The sequence below is a fragment of the Vipera ursinii genome, assembly GCF_947247035.1.
Source record: "Vipera ursinii genome assembly, chromosome: 2".
Taxonomy (NCBI): Eukaryota; Metazoa; Chordata; class Lepidosauria; order Squamata; family Viperidae; genus Vipera; species Vipera ursinii.
Genome location: NC_139513.1, coordinates 155,312,113 through 155,331,934, shown reverse-complemented (window position 1 = coordinate 155,331,934; position 19,822 = coordinate 155,312,113). Strand labels below are relative to the sequence as shown.

General features: G+C 42.5%; 2 protein-coding genes across 2 annotated transcripts in view; both read right to left on the bottom strand.

Annotated features, from left to right (window-relative positions):
• Positions 1–13,557, bottom strand: part of KIF5A (kinesin family member 5A) — a gene marked incomplete at both ends in the record, with an annotated part of 68,571 nt that extends 55,014 nt beyond the window's left edge. Inside the window, one exon of the mRNA XM_083351219.1 lies at positions 13,429–13,557. Coding sequence (XP_083207345.1) covers positions 13,429–13,557 — 129 coding nt within the window. The remainder of the gene's footprint in view (positions 1–13,428) is intronic.
• ARHGEF25 (Rho guanine nucleotide exchange factor 25) overlaps positions 1–19,822 on the bottom strand; it is a gene marked incomplete at its 5' end in the record, with an annotated part of 308,962 nt that overhangs the window by 238,420 nt on the left and 50,720 nt on the right. The window lies entirely within an intron of this gene.

Here is a 19,822-nt window from a genome sequence, read left to right as displayed (position 1 = left end):
GAAGTTACAATGGCACTGAAAAAAGTGCCCTCCAAGCCACAGCTGAGCAAGACACCTGCCTGCCTGCCCGGCAGTGCTCTGCCTTCAATTCGAGGTTTTCATTGTTGTGAGCATTTCTGTGGAGGATTGGCAGCGGGGGTGGGGTGGGGGGTGTTTGGTTTTTATTTCCCGTCTGCTGGGTGGTTGCAGCAGGTTTTGGTCATTTCACACGACCCTGGGACACTGTGACTGTCATAAATATGAATCAGGTGCTGATCCTGGCAGTTCCACTGAGCCCTGACAGCCTTGCAGCTCCAGCCATCTTCACTCAGGCTTGTGCGGTGCTGCCACCGGTTCAGCTCATTCCCCTCCCCCGCTACCAATTTTCTAAGTTGGTCATGTACCACCTGCCAGGTGCCAATGTACCACAGGTGGTACCCGTACCACTGGTTGAAAAGCCCTGTTCTAATTTACTGCCTTCACTGGAAAAGTTGGGATACCTTCAAATTTGTATCTGCCTTTAAAGCACAATCAAACATCATCACAAGAAATGTTATATGACATTTTGTATTGTTATAAACTGTTATAAACTTCATGTTTATGTCATAAAAATGTTTTATAAAATTTGTCACATTTCAGTTCCATGGGACTTATGGGTCCCAGATTTTGTTCGCATTCTTTAAGGCACCCTAGTTAAAAGTTTTGTCTGACAATGCACCTTTTCCCCCAGTGAAAGATTAAAGGAATCATTTTTAGTAGCATAAACAACTAATCCTCTGAATAAATGAGGGACAAAATATAATCACCACGATGTAAAAAAGATGCTGAAACTCCAGAAAGAATACAGAGAAGAGCAACAAACATGATTAGGGGACTGGAGGCTAAAAGAACAGTTGCTGGAATTGGGTATGTGTAGTTTATTGAAGAGAAGGGCGAGGGGTGACATGATAACAGTGTTCCAATATCTCAGGGGCTGCCACAAAGAAGAGGGAGTCAAGCTATTCTCCAAAGCGCTCGAAGGCAGGACAAGAAGCAACAGATGGAAACTAATCAAGGAGAGAAGCAACCTAGAACTAAGGAGAAACTTCCTGACAGAACAACTAATCAGTGGAACCACCTGCCTCCAGAAGCGGTGAATGCTCCAACCCTGGAAGTTTTTAAGAAGAGACTGGACAGCCATTTGTCTGAAATGGTATAGAGTTTCCTGCCTGAGCAAGAGGTTGAGCTAGATGACCTCCAAGGTCCCTTCTAACTACTACTACTACTACTATTACTACTACTACTACTACTGTTGTTGTTGTTGTTGTTGTTGTTACAATAATACTTCCCCACACAGCCAGGAAAAGAGCTGAACTGAAGATAATATCAGTGTAAAAACATGTGACTTTTGAGGTTCTGCCAGTGAAACTGCCAACAATAATTATGCTACGCCTTTGCTGAACTGTGCCCCCCAATTTTGCTACGGAATCACCCCAGTACAGAGGCAAAAGCTTTTGCCCCAATCACAGACCAATTAAAACAACTGGAGGAGTGCATCTGTGTTAAAGCAGTACTAGATTAAGAGCTGCCTTAGGTCAGAAGCCACTACACTGAGTAGATGAAGGCAAATGTAGCTCTCTGCATCCCTTGTCTCTTCCTCTTCACCCTATCGCTGAGATTTTCTGCAGTATGTACAGCTCTTCTCATGGTTGCCAAGCTACGGATATTCCTCCTCTTCCCCCACCCCCATCCCCGTCCCCTGTGGGCTGTGGCTACTTCTCTTCTGCCTTAAGAGCAATCATCCTATTTGTCTGCAGGAATATTGAAGAAACCCACTGCAGGGATAGTAGTCACATTTCACATTCTGCGGCAGTAGAAAACAGCAAGAGACAGCCGGGCCATAAGTATGAAGAGCATTCGGTGCAGGGATGGAGAACCTGTGGTCCTCCAGTTCTTGCTGAACTCACATCATTAGTTTTGTTGGCTGCAATTACTGGGAGGATGAGTTTAGCTGTTCTGGGAGGTCCAATGGTTCCCTGTGGATAACTGTTCTGGGTTCAGTACAATGATCCCTTTTGTGTATTAGTGTTTCAGTTAAGCTGTTAATCACTGACCACACTTTGAGTTTACTATCCCAATTTGCTGGAGGACATATGTTTTCCAGGCGTCTCAAATGCACAGTAGTCAAATACCTTCTGAGGTTTTACTACAAATGGCTAGTGCAGGGGTGTCAAACTCAATTTCATTGAGGGCCGCATCAGCATTGTGGTTGCCCTCAGGGGGCCGGGTGGGTGTGGCCAGGGTGGGTGTGGCCTACTGGGTGGGCATGGCTAGAGTGCGTATGGCCTACTGGGTGGGCGTGGCCAGCTTTACATCGTTCGCATCAAGGGTGCCTATGGGGTCCTGGGCAGGAGTGGGACAGATCTGAGGGTCTCTGGCAGAAGGAGGGTCTCTGGACCAGGGCCAAGGTAGTGGGGGCCATTCCCTCCCTGTTTCCAGGATGGCTTCGCGGGCCACATGAAACCACTTCGCGGGCCGGATCCGGCCCCCGGGCCTTGTGTTTGACATGTCTGGGCTAGTGTATAAACTGAAACAAATAATTCTATCAGAGGACAGCAAAACTAATTTAGGATGGCGTGCCATTTACATCATGAAATCACACATTTCTACAGCAAGGCAATTGCCAAACGAGTCTTTCAGAACAATTTACAAATAAGAAGAAATTGAACTGTCGGTCTTAGACTTCTGAAGCGACTTTAGTGAGGCTTCTCCCTCGTTCCTTTCTAATCTAGTATTTACTTGTTGGTTCAGATAAACAGCCCATAACCTAAATTATAAACTAAATTTTAAATGGCATAAAACCTCTTTAATCGACATGTACATCCCTGCAATAAATTTAGGTCTATAAAATCACACTCCCATACTATGGGATATGTGGGATAAATGCTTAAACAGCAAGGACAGAAGGACAGGGAAATAGCATTTGCAATGTCTTTCATCAATCTAGTTTAATTACCGGAGGTGGGAGGGGGGAAAGGCGAATATAGAATATTGGAAAGTAAATCAGCAAAACCCCACCCCTTATTAAATGAATTCATTAACACAGGGCTTGTGTGAATCGTTTCATTTCTTTCACCCAGATTATTAAACCGAATCGCTCTTTTGCCAGGGTAAGACAGAAACATCAATCTGGTCTTTGTATGTTTTCTTTTGTGTGCTCTTTTTCTTCATAGTTCTATTATCTATACAGAGTCTTAATTCACTTCTTGTTACAGGTCTGCCTGTTAAGAATGTCAAGGAATTAATGCCTGTAACAACCCTCGTATTATGATCCTTCCTTAACTCTACATTCCACAACCACTTTGTCAAAGTCAGGAATGAAAGCCTTCTCCAGAATCCTATTTCCTTAATCTAGGCCAGGGGTGTCAAAATGGCAGCCCACAGGCCGGATGCATCAGGCGCAGGCCATGTTCACCCCGGCTCCGCAAAGGCAAAAAATGACACAATACATCACGATACATCACGTGATGTGATCCAGTTTGACACCCGTGAACTAGGCCCAAATGTTCCTTCCTAAATGTTTTGTATTTTGTTTACTTATACTGTATTAAATTTCTCTTTTAGTAAAGGGGCATATGGGATGTTCAGGGAGGGGAAGCAGCTCTGATGGAGGTGGTAGCCTTTTTAGAGCTGCTGATTCACCTTTGGGCACCAGCTGGCACTCAACTCTCACTTGTAGCTTTAAGTAAGCTGTAACAGGTACAGCGGCCACACCCCAGATTAGGATAGCCTTTGAGATAGAGGATTTGTCTATCCCAGAGTGGGAAGTCTGACCCTGGGAGATTGACTGGAGGAAATTAATCAAGAGTCTAATGGCCCAAAAGACAGGCCCACCAGGCACTGTGGAGCACTAACAGCACACTGACACACTTAGGCATCCTGATCTTCCACTGCAGCAGGAGAGGTCTCCAGTCATATGTTCTGCATGCCACTGAATTAAAGTCTTTTTTTGCCTAGAGAGTGTGACTGCTCCTGTACAATGGCTATTCCATTGCTGGATACAGACAAGTTGTCATAGCTCAAAAGATGAACATCATTCATAACGCTGACATTGCTGCACTTAGTGAGATTAGGCTGGCAGGTGAGAGTACATTATGGGAAGCAGCAAAGGTGAGATAAGATAGGATAGGATAGGATAGGATAGGATAGGATAGGATAGGATAGGAAAAGGTAAGGTAAGGTAGGGTAGGGTAGGGTAAGATAAGGTAAGGTAAGGTAAGATAGGATAGGATAGGATAGGATAGGATAGGATAGGATAGGATAGGATAGGATAGGATAGGATAGGATAGGATAGGATAGGATAGGATAGGGTAGGGTAGGGTAGGGTAGGGTAGGGTAGGGTAGGGTAGGGTAGGATTTATTGTCATTTTTTACTCTGAGCTCATTGACCCACATTAGCTGAATCTGGATGTTCTGCTGTACCACGAAGCCTCCTCCCAGAAGGTAACAAGGAAAACAGGTCCTGAAGAGGATGTATAGTGTCCCAGACAATCCTGTGGACCTTGCTCAAACATCGCTTATATGCTATGTGAATGGATAATACATTCTTTTGGAATAGGAAACCAAAGACTGACAACAGGACTCATGGAGTAGGTTTTGCAATCAAAACTGCTCTGCTGAAAAACAGCTCTACCTACTGGAATAAATGAACACATTATGAAGTTCCGATTTTGTCTTATCAAATCCTGGTATATCATCATTGTCAACACTTACACACCAATTCACACAAATTCAGATGAAGATAAGGAAGATTTCTATGAAGATCTGGACCAGATTGTTTAAATAACTGGCAAGTCACAGGCTTGTCATTCTGGATGATGGAGTCCTTGGGAGACATGAAATGGAAAAACTAAACAGCAATGACCTGTGCATCAACAACACAATAGTTAGACTTCAATACAAAACTACAACCCTACCCTGGCACCTATTTGACTATGTCATAGTTTGTCAGCGTAATCTCAACAACGCCACAATCACTCATGCCATGTAAGGTGCTAAGTATTGGACAGATCATAGGCTGGTCCAGACAGTCCTCAACTAGCACTTTATTATTATTATTATTTTATTTATATCCCTTATTATTGTTTATAAATAACACAAGCTGGTGAACATACCTAATACTCCTTCCTCCTCCTATTTTCCCCACAACAACCACCCAGTGAAGTGAGTTGGGCTGAGAGAGAATCCGGTCACCGAGCCATTTTTTGATGCCTAAGGCGTGTCTAGAACTCATAATCTCCTGATTCCTAGGCCAGCACACTAACCATTAAACCGAATTGGCCCCCTTTACATCATAAGCAATGAAAGACTATCAGAAAGTCATTCAACATTGGCAGACTACAAAACCCAGACCTAATCCAGTGACATCTGCGATGCCCTCATTGTGATTCTCTATATACTGTAAATATACTGCATTCTCATGAACAGACTTGTCACTGTCTTGAAAAGTAACCTCCCAGAGACCTAGTGGCCTTCAGCCAGAATGGAGTACAGCAGACATCATATTTGCTGTGAGGCCAAGTCTGGGAGAAGTGCATTGAGCAGAACAAGCCTCTTTAGTTGGTCTTCATCGACCTAAAAAAAAGCATCTGAAATTGTAAATAGGGAGGGTCTCTGTATCAACCTGAGATGTTATGGATGCTCATGGAAATTTGTGAAGTTGATTCAGCTACTCCACAACAGAATGACAGGACAGATTCTTTACAACAATAGTACATCAATTACATTAGCCATTTCCAGTGGGGTGAAACAGGATGGAATGCTAGCCTCAATCCTGTTCAATCTGTTCTTCATGTGTCACTTGCTATGCTGTGGTTGTGCAATGGTTAAAGTGCAGAATTGCAGGCTCACTCTGCTCACACTGCTAGGAGTTTGATCCCTTCAATCCTGACCGAGTCAAGGTGGACTCAGCCTTCCATCCTTCCGAGGTTGGTAAAATGGGGGCCCAGATTGTTAGGGGCACTATGTTGACTCGGTAAAACCACTTAAACACTGCTGTAAAACACTGTGAGGCAGAATATAAATCTAAGTGCTATGGCTATTGCTAGGCAGGGTCATGACCTTAGTTGCTTGAATGCATAGACTAAATTCTCCCATACAGTCACTAAAGAAACCTTCTTGGCTGATGACCATGTGCTCCTGGCACAATGACAGTGATTCAGAGTTTATGCTGAACAAATTCTCAGATGCTCAAATTCTCTTCAGCCTGAATATCAGCCTGAACAAGACTGAAGTATTTTACCATCTCGGGCCAAATACCAAGCTTGTAGAATAATAATAATAATAATAAAATCACTGTTGACGACACTTAACTGATAAATATAAACAGCTCCAAATGCTTGGGAAGCATCCTCTTGAGTAATAAGTTTTTGGACAAAGAAATTGACTCTCAGATCAGCAAGGCCAGCCAGGCATCAGGGTAGCTACGTACTAGAATGCTCAATCAACACAACATCCACATCTCCACACAGTGAAAGTCCATAAAGCTGTGGTTAACCTTTCTCTCCCAGATGGATGCGAGCCCTTGACTCTGTACCCAAAGGCACACCAAAAAACTGAAGAAAAATTCCACATGGGCTCTCCACTCCACCCTAGGCATTTATTGGCCAGTCTGTATCTCTCGCATTGAGGTCCTGGATCCTGCAGAGTCCACCAGCTCTGAGTCCCTGATTATTAGAGTCCAGATGAGATGGGTGGGACAAGTCATCAGAACAGATTATCGCCATATGCTTGCCAGTTACTCTGTAAGTGTACTGGAATCTGGGAAGAGACCTTGGGGTTGACTTCTCACACACTAAAAAGTGCTCTGAAAGAAATTCTATGCCACTGTGGACATCCAGCCACAGAAGCAAGAAACTGCAGCTGCTGCCGGCAAGCCCTGTTCTATGAAACCTCCAATGGCTTTGAAGATGAGTGCCACCAAAAACTGATTGAAAACAGTGACCAGAGTCACAGAATAATACCAAGAGATACTACAACAATGAATTTCCAGTGCCCCCACTATGTGCTAGACTATGCTTTCAGACTGGGACTGCAAAGCCAGTCTTCTTCATACTTGGACTACCCTACAGATTGTCCTCGACTTAACAATAGGTCATTTAGTGACCGTCTGAATATACAGCGGCACTGAAAGAAGTCACTTATGACCGTTTTTCACACTTATGGCCATTGTAGCAGCCCCATGATCATGTGATTTACATTCGGATGCTTGACAACTGGTTCATATTTATGATGGTTGTAGTGTCCTGGAGTTATGTGATTTCCTTTTGTGACCTTCTGACAAGCAAAGTCAATGGGAAAGCCGGATTCACTTAACGGTGTTACTAATTTAACAACTGCAGTGATTCACTTAAACAAATGTGGCAAGAAAAATCATAAAATTTCTCACTTAGCAAAAAATTCTGGGCTTAATTGTGGTCGTAAGTCGAGGACTGCCAGTATTAAACTGTGCAGGAGGTTATTTGCTCTGTTACATTTCCATTTTAATTCAATAACAAAGCTATCTCTCTTCCATACTACAGTCTATGGCCAATTAGAGAACAGGTCTGTCATGCAAGTTTCAAAACTAGTCACTCAGTCTAGGTGATATTTCTATACACATTTTTATAGTAAACAAAAATAGTATTAAGAATATCCATACAGCTTCACAGTTAGCTTCACTCAGAAATAAAAATACTATATTATAGAAGACAATCTCACTAGGAAAATTAATCTTAGTTCCCTTTTGGTAAGATGGGATTGTTCAGCTATTTAGAAGATTACTTTGACAATGAGCAAAAAAAGCAAGCGAAGATAATAGGTATCCTGTCCCATAGTAAAAGTATTTCATAGTGTAGCTTAATAACAACTTACTGTATTTGATAGCTATAAGCAACATAAAATCCAACACAAAATGGATTGAGTAGCAGGCTGGTTCAGAAGGGACAAAGTAAACAGAATGACCAAGTATTCTACCAATATTTGGTTTAAGAATTAGAGGACCCATCACTGGTAAACACCTGTACATCAGGTTTTGTAGGAGCACAGTCTCTTGTAGTAGTTTATGCTATGGTAAAGGAATAGTATATGGATTCCATTTAAAATCTAGTAAGTATTGTTAAATATGGATTTCAATGCACAAATTAGAATAATGAAATTATCTCCCCTTTCCTTTTCACAGGGAATTGATTTCTTCCTTCCTTTCTGCACAAATGGCCATCCAAGTTACAACTCAGTTGTTTTTTACGAGGTAGATTTTTATATTTGCTAAGCATGTGCTTCCATGCCAAAAAGCAGCTTAGCAAATCATTCTGAAGGTTATAATGGTGATGACTTAGAAAATATATTACCTGCTTAGCATCGTCACAAAACAATAAACTCTTACACAAAATACTATAACTCATTGGGAATGCAAGTCCTCCCCCAGTAAAGAGCAAAGCCACTCTGCACAATCTGGGAGACAATCTCAACCACAGAAGATTTCAAATGGTCCCTCTAACCCAGGGGCGTCAAACTCGCAACGTCACGTGACGTGTTGCAACGTATGGTGACTTTTTCCCCATTGCCAGAGCTGGGGTGGGCACGGTTTCGGCATGACACATCTGGCCCACGGGCCGGCAGTTTGACACCCCTGCTCTAACCCTTGTTGAGTACAGTAGAAGTCAGTTAGGAGATGCAGATGCCAGGAAACTATAGCCCCAAGAGGTAGGCAGAGGCTGAGAGCAACAGTGCAGTAGCCACACAGCTTCCGGCTGAGGTGGAGAGATGGAAAATACTTGATTTTCTGTGGGTACCACTTGAGACACTCCATATTGTGTAGTAAAGTGTTGCTGCTGTTTTTTGTTTTTTTTAATTCCATTTATATCCCGCCCTTCTCCGAAGACTCAGGGCGGCTTACAAGCTTAGCAGTAGCCTTCATTCTATGTAGATGCCTGCTTGTTAGGGCTTTCACACACCCCCCAAGCGGCATTATTACAAAGTCAGCTTAATTGCCCCCAACAATCTGGGTCCTCATTTTACCTACCTCGGAAGGATGGAAGGCTGAGTCAACCTTGAGCCTGGTGGGACGCGAACCTGCACTAATTGCAGGCAGCTGGTGTTACTTAAGGAGGCATTAGCCCACTGCTCCACCAAGGCTCTGTTTTGCTATGAGAGAGTTGACGGAGCAGAGAGTAAAAGTGGTATCCCAAAGGTGCTTTTCCACAATGCAACTGGACTTGCTTGTTTTTCTTTGAAGACGTTTCACTTCTCATCCAAGAAGCTTCTTCAGCTCTGACCGGATGGTCCCTGGGTGGATTTAAATAGGTACCTTTATATTTTCTAACCTGCCTGCTTCCTAGTTCTGTAAAGTTCAAATGTAAGAAATGGCAGCAAATAGCCCTTTTGGCTAGGGAATTCTGGGAATTGAAGTCCATGTATCAGGAGGGTGTCCAAGTTGGAGGAAAAAGGTTGTTCTGTATCTTCATTGCCACAAATAAGAAGGTAAATCTAATAAAAATTAATATTACAATATTCATTGGAAATGATGGTAAGTATTTTTGCTTTTTTTGCATTCTGAAATTTACGTGAGTGAGGAGGGTGATTTTTACGAAAATGGCTTTACAGTGGTGCCATCCTGCTCACAGAATGATTTCTGCAGAGGGATTTCCACATTGTCTATACTTTGACTTTTGTTTTTGTTCTAGCAGTACTTTTATCTTTCAACTTTCAGTCTAAAAGCTAGTTTGTTCCTTAGTCCTGTTTATGCTATTTTTCTTCCCTGTTGCTAGTTTTACACTGTATTCCCTTGCTAGTTTTTCTATTCTGCTTTGAATATTTTACCCTTTCTAAAACTGCAACAGAGTTTTCTATTTACGTATGGTACAGGATAGAAATATTGTGACCAAAACAAATAAGTACAAATTAAACATCTAATTTAAAAAAAAATAGACAGGAGAGGTTTTCTACCAATGCCTATGTTGTTTTTATTTATTTATATATCTAATGTAGAAATTACCCATCTCCCTCACAGAGGGATTCTGGGCAATGGACAAGTAAAATTTAAAAACATAAAAACTAAATATTTCATTAGGAGACAAAGACAGTTAAAATTCAAAAGGCAGGGAGAGGGCCTTCCTACCAGCTACCACGAAGTTCCTTCTCCCCCTTTTAAGATAAGGCAAAAGTTAATTCTGACCCATGTCAGGCAAGAGAAGAGAAGAATAAATGATGGGATGTGGTAAGAAGTAGCTAAGGAAGAAGGACTGGGGCAGTTCTTCCTTTTGCTGACTCTGCTGGTAGAGAGGAAGATCCATTTTCTAAGTTGCACCATGCATCATTTTAAATTCCCATTTACAGCTATGGAATATTTATATTATAAAGGTCCACAAACCTGACTACTTTCAAAGACTAAAGGATTCCAAATATAGGTAAATTGTATTGCATATTGCGTGACTGATTTAGCTGTTGTAGGCCTCCCAGAAACAGAGGTTCCTATCAAGGCCAAGAGCAGACCTGGATTATCCAGATCAGCCTTCCCTCAGGAAATAGTCCCCAGTTGTTTTGAATATCATCCCAGCCAGGTCTTCCATTATTTATGATGGTGAGGATCAGTGGTGGGATTCAGCTGGTTTGCACCACTTCAGCAGAACTGGTAGCTAATTTTTTGTTGCCCAGGCCCAGAATAGACTTCTGGAAGTGGCATCCACACAGAGAACCAGTTGTTCACATGTTTGAATCCCACCACTGGTGAAGAGGATAGATTTAGAATTTGCCTCAACTGGATGTTAACCGGGATAGAGAAACCTGTGTACATGTTGCTGCTTCATCTTTTACAATGGAGGCAATACATTTTTCAGTGATGCAAGGCTATCCTTAATTTTTGCCTTTTTCTGCAGGATTGAAGTGATGATGAAGTGGGTTAGATGGTAAAGTGATGCTGTCAAAGAGGGATTGGTGTGATTTCTTCCAGTTAGTTATCTTTAGGATTTTTTCCTAAAAGATCTAGATTGTACTGGCACACAGAAAAATGTGACATGTGGTTTCTTTTATATATACTGAACAATGGAGAGAAATACTTTCACCATTTTGTAGTGATTAGTTGCTTGTATTTAGTGACATAATTTCTGGAAAATATTAGGGTAGCGAGAGATAATAATAACAAAACAAAAAAAAGGTACAGGAGTCATGAAGGCTCCTTACAACGTGTTCAGAAGCAGCAATGTTTTCACCATTGTTACCATGACTAGAAAATCAGAATAATTTTCCCAGAATATTTCAGGAGAAAAAAAGCTGCAGCTAAATAGATGGATTTCCTTGATGTGTAAGAAAATCAATTATTAACGTGAGTTCTTTCCAGCTGAAAATTGGTTCAGCATCAATGGAAGAAAAATAAATAAATCAGCAAATCAAATAATAAATACATCATCACTATTGCTCATTCCAGGTGTCCTGGAATGGATGTAAGCAGACAGATGCTGATTGTAATATCAGTGGCTTTACCTATTGCCATAGGCAAAGGAGACCCCCCGCGCTCCCTCCAAACAACAACAACAACCACCCTTGGAGCCATGTGCAATCTCATCTGGAAAGAGCAGTAAAGGGCAGAAGATCAAAATGATGGTGGCATCAAAACAAAGATGTAACCTGGAAATGGATCTAGTCATGGCCTAGAGCTGAACACAAAGGAAGGGAGTGGTACATAGGAAAGAAGGCTCCTAGTCATTGCTCTGAGAGATGACCAAGCAGCTGAGCCCAGACATCCTGTGCCTGCTCTCTCGGCAGTGAAATTCATGCCTTACTGTGGTTTTCTTCCAAAGGAAGAAGAATGGGGCTGTCTTTCAGGAAAGGCAAAAATCTACCCAACTCCAAGTGCCTAAATGAATCCATCTCTTAACAGACCAGTCTTAACTGATCTGGTGATAACTGGGGTGGAGCTTAGGCAATTTTGAACAGTTTGATTGTAGTTCAGATGAACAGATAACTGTAGTTCAGATTTTATAAAGAAAGAAACGACACAAATGGTGAAACAGAGGCCCATCGTGTTCAGGAGCTCCACTGAAAATCTCTGCTGAACCCACCAACTGGAATGACTTTGCAGTGCAGCAGGACCAAATCAAAAAAGGCTTTTTTTACATGCCAGCCTTTCCCAAGCCAAGGCAAGAGAAAACAACCTGACATCCAAGTAGAAAATAAATTTGAGATCACAGGCCTTAATTTGCTGGTGCAATAGGAAAGCAAGTCAGGCCATGCTGATTGATAATTTTCTCTGCTGCAAGGGACTAGGGAGAGATCCTGGAAGCATGAATTCATGTGCGGTAAAGTAGACTATTTTGGAGTTTGAATCTTCCCGTATACCATGAGTAGCTGGGTCACCTTGGGTGCAAACCAAACTAATCTTCATTTAATATCTATCAGTTGTGGCCAGTGGATGAACCCTAAATTACAGTTTAAAGACTACTGGTAAAATAATGGCTAGTGGCATTGGTCTATTATGAGAGGAGGGTTAAACATAATTGTTCAACATGGTAACAGCATATATGTTTCTACTCCGAGCAAAATCAGTCACGACTCCTCCCCTTAGTGGGTATATTTAGCTCCCGAAATAGCCAAACAATCGACAAAAACCCAGAATTATAACAAAAAGAAGCAAACTCAGCGACCCCAAGGATAAGCTTCAGGGGCGTTGTCAGACATGTGTAAACAACCTGCCGGCTATTTAGCAAGCACCTGCATAATTTGCATTCTTACACTTATGAATGGAACTGGCACATGGAGCATTATGGAGGAGGATAGGATGCAGTGGGAACTGTCAGGAAAAATTACAATTGGTAATGTTGGAAAATCCAATTAGACATCAACTTTTCATCTTTGAGGGAATAGTCTATAGGCGGGGATGTGGAGGAGAAAGAACAGCCTAATTTAAAGTTGAACTGACAGAAAAATTTTAAGGTCTGGAAAGAGAAGAAAATATAGCACTTGCAAAGAGATTTGATGGAGAGAAACCAACATTGCATTTGCTATGAATTTTTGTTTTGTTTTCCATCCAATTCTAAGAGGTTCCTTTATTTTTTTTCCCCCAGGAGTCAAACCAATAGCTAAACTAGCCACACCCAGTGGCTTCATGGATGCAAACACAAATTAAAAAACTCAAAGCATCTTTCTTCATTATCAATTTTCCCTTGGATAGATGTAGATGCGCCCTTGTTTATGACGATAGCTTTTAAGCTAGCAGGAAGATATAAAAGATTCCACCTGAATGGCTCCTTAAGCACACAAAAGAGCTGAATTTAAGCATAAATTCAGCTTGTTTTAAGAGCAGCCGGCTCTTGTACCCAAGGACAATTTGCCATCCAGAACAGGCCTTACTAAGAGGATCAAGAAGTGAAAGCCTTTCATTTCTGAAGCATTTCCAGACAGATGTACATATTTCTCTCACCTCCAGTATTTGCTTACCCCAATGATGACGGTGTCATCGCCCTGGAAAACCGGGATGAATTTATCTCCCCGTATGATCTCCGACTGATTCAAGGGCCGGAACCTACAAAGCACCTTGATGCTGCATTCATTGATTTCTGTAGTCATGCTGGCTGGGCAATGGGGCTCTGTCTTGGTGTGCAGCTTTTGTAGCTAGAAGGAGTGAAGAGCAGCAGGAGATGCAATTCCCAAGGAAAATGAGAGACAGAGGGAGGCAAAAGCAGGTTGCACACAGGCGCTCTCAAAAGAAGGATCACAAAGGGGAAGCCTTTCCTAGATTGTCACCCCACAGCAGCAGAGCAGTTAGCTCTCTCGGCTGGGTTGGTAAGCCTTCCGTGCCTGTGGTACCCTCGGATGCTGCTTGCAGTGCCTGTATCCCCCTCCTCCTGCTGCAGGAATCGGCAGCATCAGCATCAGGCAAAGGGATGGGCTCTAGCTCAGGGTTAATACTTTTAAGGTGGAACAATTCCAGTGCCTTAAGGTGGACATAATTATTTTTTTTAAAGGACTGCACCTTCCAGTTAGTCTTTTCCCTTGATATTCCAGTTGGTAGCAGTTACTTTGTTCCCTCTATTCTTTCCAGATACAAAACAGTACAAGGAACTATAGACAATAGATGTATAGCAGAGAAAGTATTGAAAATGAGAGTTTGTCATGCAAAGTATAAAAAAGTTACTTTTCCTCTTCTATGCAGCTGGTAAATTTTTAAAAGATTCTCCTTTACTTCAGAATTATTCAGAAAGAAAAAAAACACCTCACAATTGAATGGGACTTGAGTGGTGTGGAATTAATTCAAAGCCAACACTGAAAAATGTATTATTTAACAGAAGGCTGAAAATAGCAAATTTGGTTATTTCAGATTGGTTTTAAGAGAGCTCCAAACAAATGGGAATAAGAATTGAGCAGGTCTTTTATAAATTGAGGAAAATTTTAATAGTAAGGACAGACAAGTAAATGTAAGTGGCAATGCCTGTGGATTGAATTGCTGAAAGGTGCTTCCAACTCATTATGTAGGAATGAGGCTTAACGAGGTAGTATCCTTAATGTATTCAACCAATAATAGGATCGATTAATCCATGAAGTCCACACAATAAGCAATATAATGCTTGCATATGTTTACATGACTAAGCAATGAGTGACAATATCTGATGGTACTGTGAGAAATGGAACTTGTGAAGAAAATGACAAATAATTTCTAAAAAAGATGTTGATCTAGAACAGGGGTGTCAAACTCAATTTCATTGAGGGCCGCATCAGCATTGCGGTTGCCCTCAGGGGGCCGGGTGGGTGTGGCCAGGGTGGGCATGGCCTACTGGGTGGGCGTGGCTAGAGTGCATATGGCCTACTGGGTGGGCGTGGCCAGCTCTACATCATTCGCATCAAGGGTGCCTATGAGGGCCTGGGCAGGGGTGGGACAGATCTGGGGGTCTCTGGCAGAAGGAGGGTCTCTGGGCCAGGGCCAAGGTAATGGGAGCCGTTCCCTCACTGTTTCCAGGATGGCTTCGCGGGCCACATGAAACCACTTTGCGGGCCAGATCTGGGCCCCGGGCCTTGTGTTTGACATGTCTGCTCTAGAAAGAGTACAGAGAAGAGCAACAAAGATGATTAGGGGACTGGAGGCTAAAACATATAAGGAACGGTTGCTGGAATTGGGTATGTCTAGTTTAATCAAGAGAAGGATGAGGTGGGACATGATATTCCAATATCTAAGGGGTTGCCACAAAGAAGAGGGAGTCAAGTTGTTCTCCAAAGTGCCTGAAGGCAGGACAAGAAGCAACGGATGGAAAATAATCAAGGAGAGAAGCAACCTAGAACTAAGAAGAAATTTCCTGACAGTGAGAAGAGACTGGACAGCTATTTGTGTGAAATGGTATAGGGTTTCCTGCCTGAGCAGGGGGTCAGACTAGATGACCTCCAAGGTCCCTTCCAACTTTATTATTATTATTATAACAGTCATACAGTTTTGTTTTGATTCTCACCTTATGACCACAGAGAGCATAGAGCCAGAACTGGAGTTACCTGACCTGAAAATCAATAGTGTGCAGGTCCTGCACAGTGACCGTGAATAGCTTCTCTTTTAGTGTCTAGTCATAGAACATAATGGAATTATGTAATGCCAGTAGAATAATGTCAACAAGACTATATCTGCTCAGTCCAGCCCTTGTGCTGGTTCTTCCTTCATCCCCTGAGATGAAAGTTGACAATTCTACTCCAAATGAGTAGAATCAGGTATATGTTTTCCTTTCCTTTTAAAGTCCTTTTAAAGACTATGGCTTATTAATTTGGGGTGTGTGTGAATATTCTGTTCCTAGTTATTGGAAATTAATTTTTTGACTGTTTTTTAAAACAGATTTTTAACATGCTATCAAGAAGTGCTCATACTTTCACAGTCTTGAGTTTAGTTCAAGTCTAGGTTTATAAATGTTTGGGGCTGGTAGATGTACTTGGAATGAAATCATATCCTGGGAGTTCTCCAAAAATAACTGCACAGTGGGCACATCAAGCCAATGGTCACTAGAAGCCAAATGAACAATATTGCTACTCACCATCACCTGTAGCTTCCTGGAATGCTGTCCACTCCTTCTTGTTTCTGAATTTTTCAAACATTTTCAAATGTAGCTTGCTGCTGTGGCTGTCTCCCATCTTTTCTATTTTCTAAGAACGTGTCAGGTGTACATGAAGGGCCCAGACTTCTCTTATAAGTCAGTCTTTGCTTTGCTGTCTGTTGATTTCCTGTAAAAAAAAATATTGAATCTTTAAATAAAGGAAGAGCATGGAGCATGGAGCCTGTGTAAATATCTACAGGCACCATTTTGGAAACCCAGTGTATATTGCTCAGTGCCCAGATGTTCCTTAAAGGTCTTGGCATTAGAAACAAAATATTAGATTGTTCTACATTTAATAAGCCAAATAGGATTAACATACATTCCAGCACAGGTACAAATGGTCTCAAGAAGAGTGGGATCTAACATGGGCTAAATTAATAGATCATATACCACTTTCAAAATCCTGCTAGCTTATGTGGAGAAAGATTCTTCTTCCCTTTATTATTGGTTTTTTTCAAATGTCCTCTCCTTTTGAACATAACCACTGATGGCAACACCTTGTGACTTTGGTTGAAAGAAAGCTAAGCACGTTCAGTCCTTGTTTGAACTTGGATGGGAAATGGATGGGAAGCCTAGGAAATCCCATCGTGGGATGGGAAGCTGAAAAACATCATGGAAGGCAGTGACAAACCATTGCCGTTTGTTGGCAGACATTACCTGTGTGCATTAAGTCACTAGAAACAGACCTTTTTTCAAAGAAGACTTTTTTGGAACAGGAATGGAACCCAGTCCTAGAATCGAAGAGTGAATCAGTTTGATTGATCCAGTGGCTTCTATGCTGCTTCTGTTGTTATTATTTCCCTGATAAGGACACCCCTGCTGGCAATTCACCCTTGCATAATTTTCTAACTGCGCCACTGTTAAGTTGTGAGCTCTGGTGAGCAGGAATGATGACACAAGGCTGAGTACAGAGAAACTCATTCTTTTATTCTTGCTGGAACTGTACTTGAGCTTGGGCCGCACCCAGCCACAATATATAGCCTAGCCCTAAGGTGGCAGCCAATAGGTTTGAACCCATGCTTGCCGCCTGGGGCTGACCAATTGCAGGACCGGAGATGGCCTGTCTGGGTTGCTGGAGAGCCATTAGCTCTCCAGCAATGCACATGGTGTAATACCACAAGCCCAATACATAACACCCCTCCCTCCTAAGACAGGCTATAATACCCCTTAATAAGCTTAACAGCAGTCAAGACTTATGAATCACTCCCAACAGCCATAATAAAATAATAACAAAATAATAATTAATAATGCTTATAAATTCAAGGTGGCTCCAATGACATTAGGTGACCTTTACAGATGTGCCATTGTAGTAGGGACTACAATGAGATTAAAAGGCTAAACGGCTTGCCAATGCAGTAAGGACTACAATGAGATTAAACAATGTCTCATGAACATGCTTACAAGCAATACAGGCAGTTTCAAAATGCCCCAATTTCTGTAGGTAGTGGTACAATTGTCACAACACTACACATCACTTTATTTTACAATATAGTCTGAGAGATATGCCAGAGGTTTGTGTGGCCTGGAGGAACGCCTTGGAATTCCCCTCACTTTGTGGTCTACCAGCTTACCCAGTGGGCTGGGTAGACCCATGTCCCTTTGTGCTCCATTGTCCAGGGGGATTGAAACGCTCTGGCTGGCCTCACCAGGTTGGCCCACCCCAGAGTCAGTCTGTTCTGCAGAGTTGGCACAGCGGTTGCTGAGATTCGGCTGGCTTGCCCAGTCAGGGGTTCCATGTTGCACTTCCGAGCTTCCTGGTTCTTCCTCAGATTCAACTTCTGCTGAGAAGGGAAAACCCTGGTGGTTCTGGTGTGGGCTGGCTTGGATACCAGTTTGAGGACCTCAGGAGGGACTTATACCACAGTCCTCACTTAGTGACCATTCTGGAAACCTTTTTCTGAGTTGGTCGATGTGTCTTCTGACCAGTCAACCTCCCTCCAACCCCACTTCATAAGATAGGGGTCCGGATGCCTTGGTTACTTGACCAGGAACCCATAAATTCCCTGGCCCAAACCCAACCGCCCATTTGCAGCCCCCTCGGGGGTTTTGGTCTAGAGGCTTCTGATGCCACTCTGTCTGGATGCAACCTGTCCAGTTTAGTAATCAAACGTCGTCCCCAACGTAGCTCAGCAGGACTTTTACCTGTAGCAGTGCAGGGTGTAGAAATCTGCCAATCTGTGATGCCAGTAACCTGTGATAATATGTTTGAGTGCCTCCTTTGTTGTCCTCACCATGCGTTCAGCTTGTCCATTCAAAGAAGGATGAAATGGTGCAGATGTAGCATGTCTGATGAGGTTAGTTCTAAGAAAAGCCTGAAACTCAGCAGCAGTGAATTGAGCCCCATTATCAGAAACTAAAACGTCAGGCAACCCATGTGTTGCAAAGAGTTTTCTTAGCACCTGGATGGTCCTAGCAGTAGTCATATTAGGAACTGGAACTACTTCCAGACATTTTGAGTGGCTATCCACAACTATCAGGAAAAGCTGTCCTTGAAAAGGCCCAGCGTAATCTATGTGAACTCTAGACCAGGAGGTATGCGTTTCCTCCCACCTGTGAACTGGGGCCTGAGGCATTTCAGGCCTAGATTGCTGGCATGTATAGCAACCATGAACTTGATCCTCTACAGCCTTATCCAGGCCAGGCCACCAAAGGTAGCTTCTCACTAAGGCTTTCATTCTGACAATGCCTGGATGGCCTTCATGTAAAGAGTTTAAGACTCTGTCCCTCAATGAAGTGGGAATTATGACTCTGTTGCACCATAAAATGCAGCCCTTGTGTGCAGACAACTCATGTCTCCTGACAAAATAACTTTGAAATTCAGAGCCTGGACTTTTTTCCAACCAGCCCGTGTATACCCATGACAACACTCTACTCAGAATTTTATCTGTGGCAGTTTCAGCAACAATATCCCCTGCATGGAGGGCAAACTCAGGTAAGTCCTGAATGGACAATATTTTAGCAGCAGGAGCTGGATCAGGATCCATTAGTGGCAGTGGTAGTCTACTGAGGCCATCCGCATGGCCCATTTCCTTTCCTGGTTTATGAATTAACTTAAAATTGTATGCAGACAAAAATATAGACTATCTCAACATTCTTGGAGATAGTATGTGGGGAGTTTGTCTATTGTGAACAACCCCAAGAGAGGTTTGTGGTCAGTGTAGACAGTGAAATCTCTGCCATATAAATAATCATGAAATTTCTTAACTCCAGCCACTATGGCCAAGGCTTCTTTATCAATCTGTGCATAATTGCGCTCAGCAGAAGATAAAGTCCTAGAGTAAAATGCAATAGGAACCTGTTTCCCATTCTTCTCTATGTGGCTTAAGACTGCCCCCACCCCATAGGGAGATGCATCACATGCAAGACATACAGGTTTAGACTCTATGTAATGAGTTACAGTGGACTTTTCTGATAGAAGGGCTTTCAGATCCTAGAAACTTTTTTCGTGTAAGTTAGTCCATTTCCAAGGGCCTTTTTTATCAAGCAGCCTGTGGAGGGGCTCTGCTATTGCAGCCTTATGAGGTAGGAATGTGTGATAAAAATTTAGGAGGCCCAAAAATGCTTGCAGCTCTCCTTTTGATTTTGGCCTTGGAGACATTTTGATGGCCTTCACTTTTGAATCAGCAGGGTGAATTCCATTAGCATCGATACGGAACCCCAAGAATTCCGTTGATGAGACCCCAATACTACATTTGTTTTTCTTCATTTTGAGGCCTGCATCGCGGAGTCTCTGCAAAACAGCCCTGAGCCTACTTGCCAACCCTTCT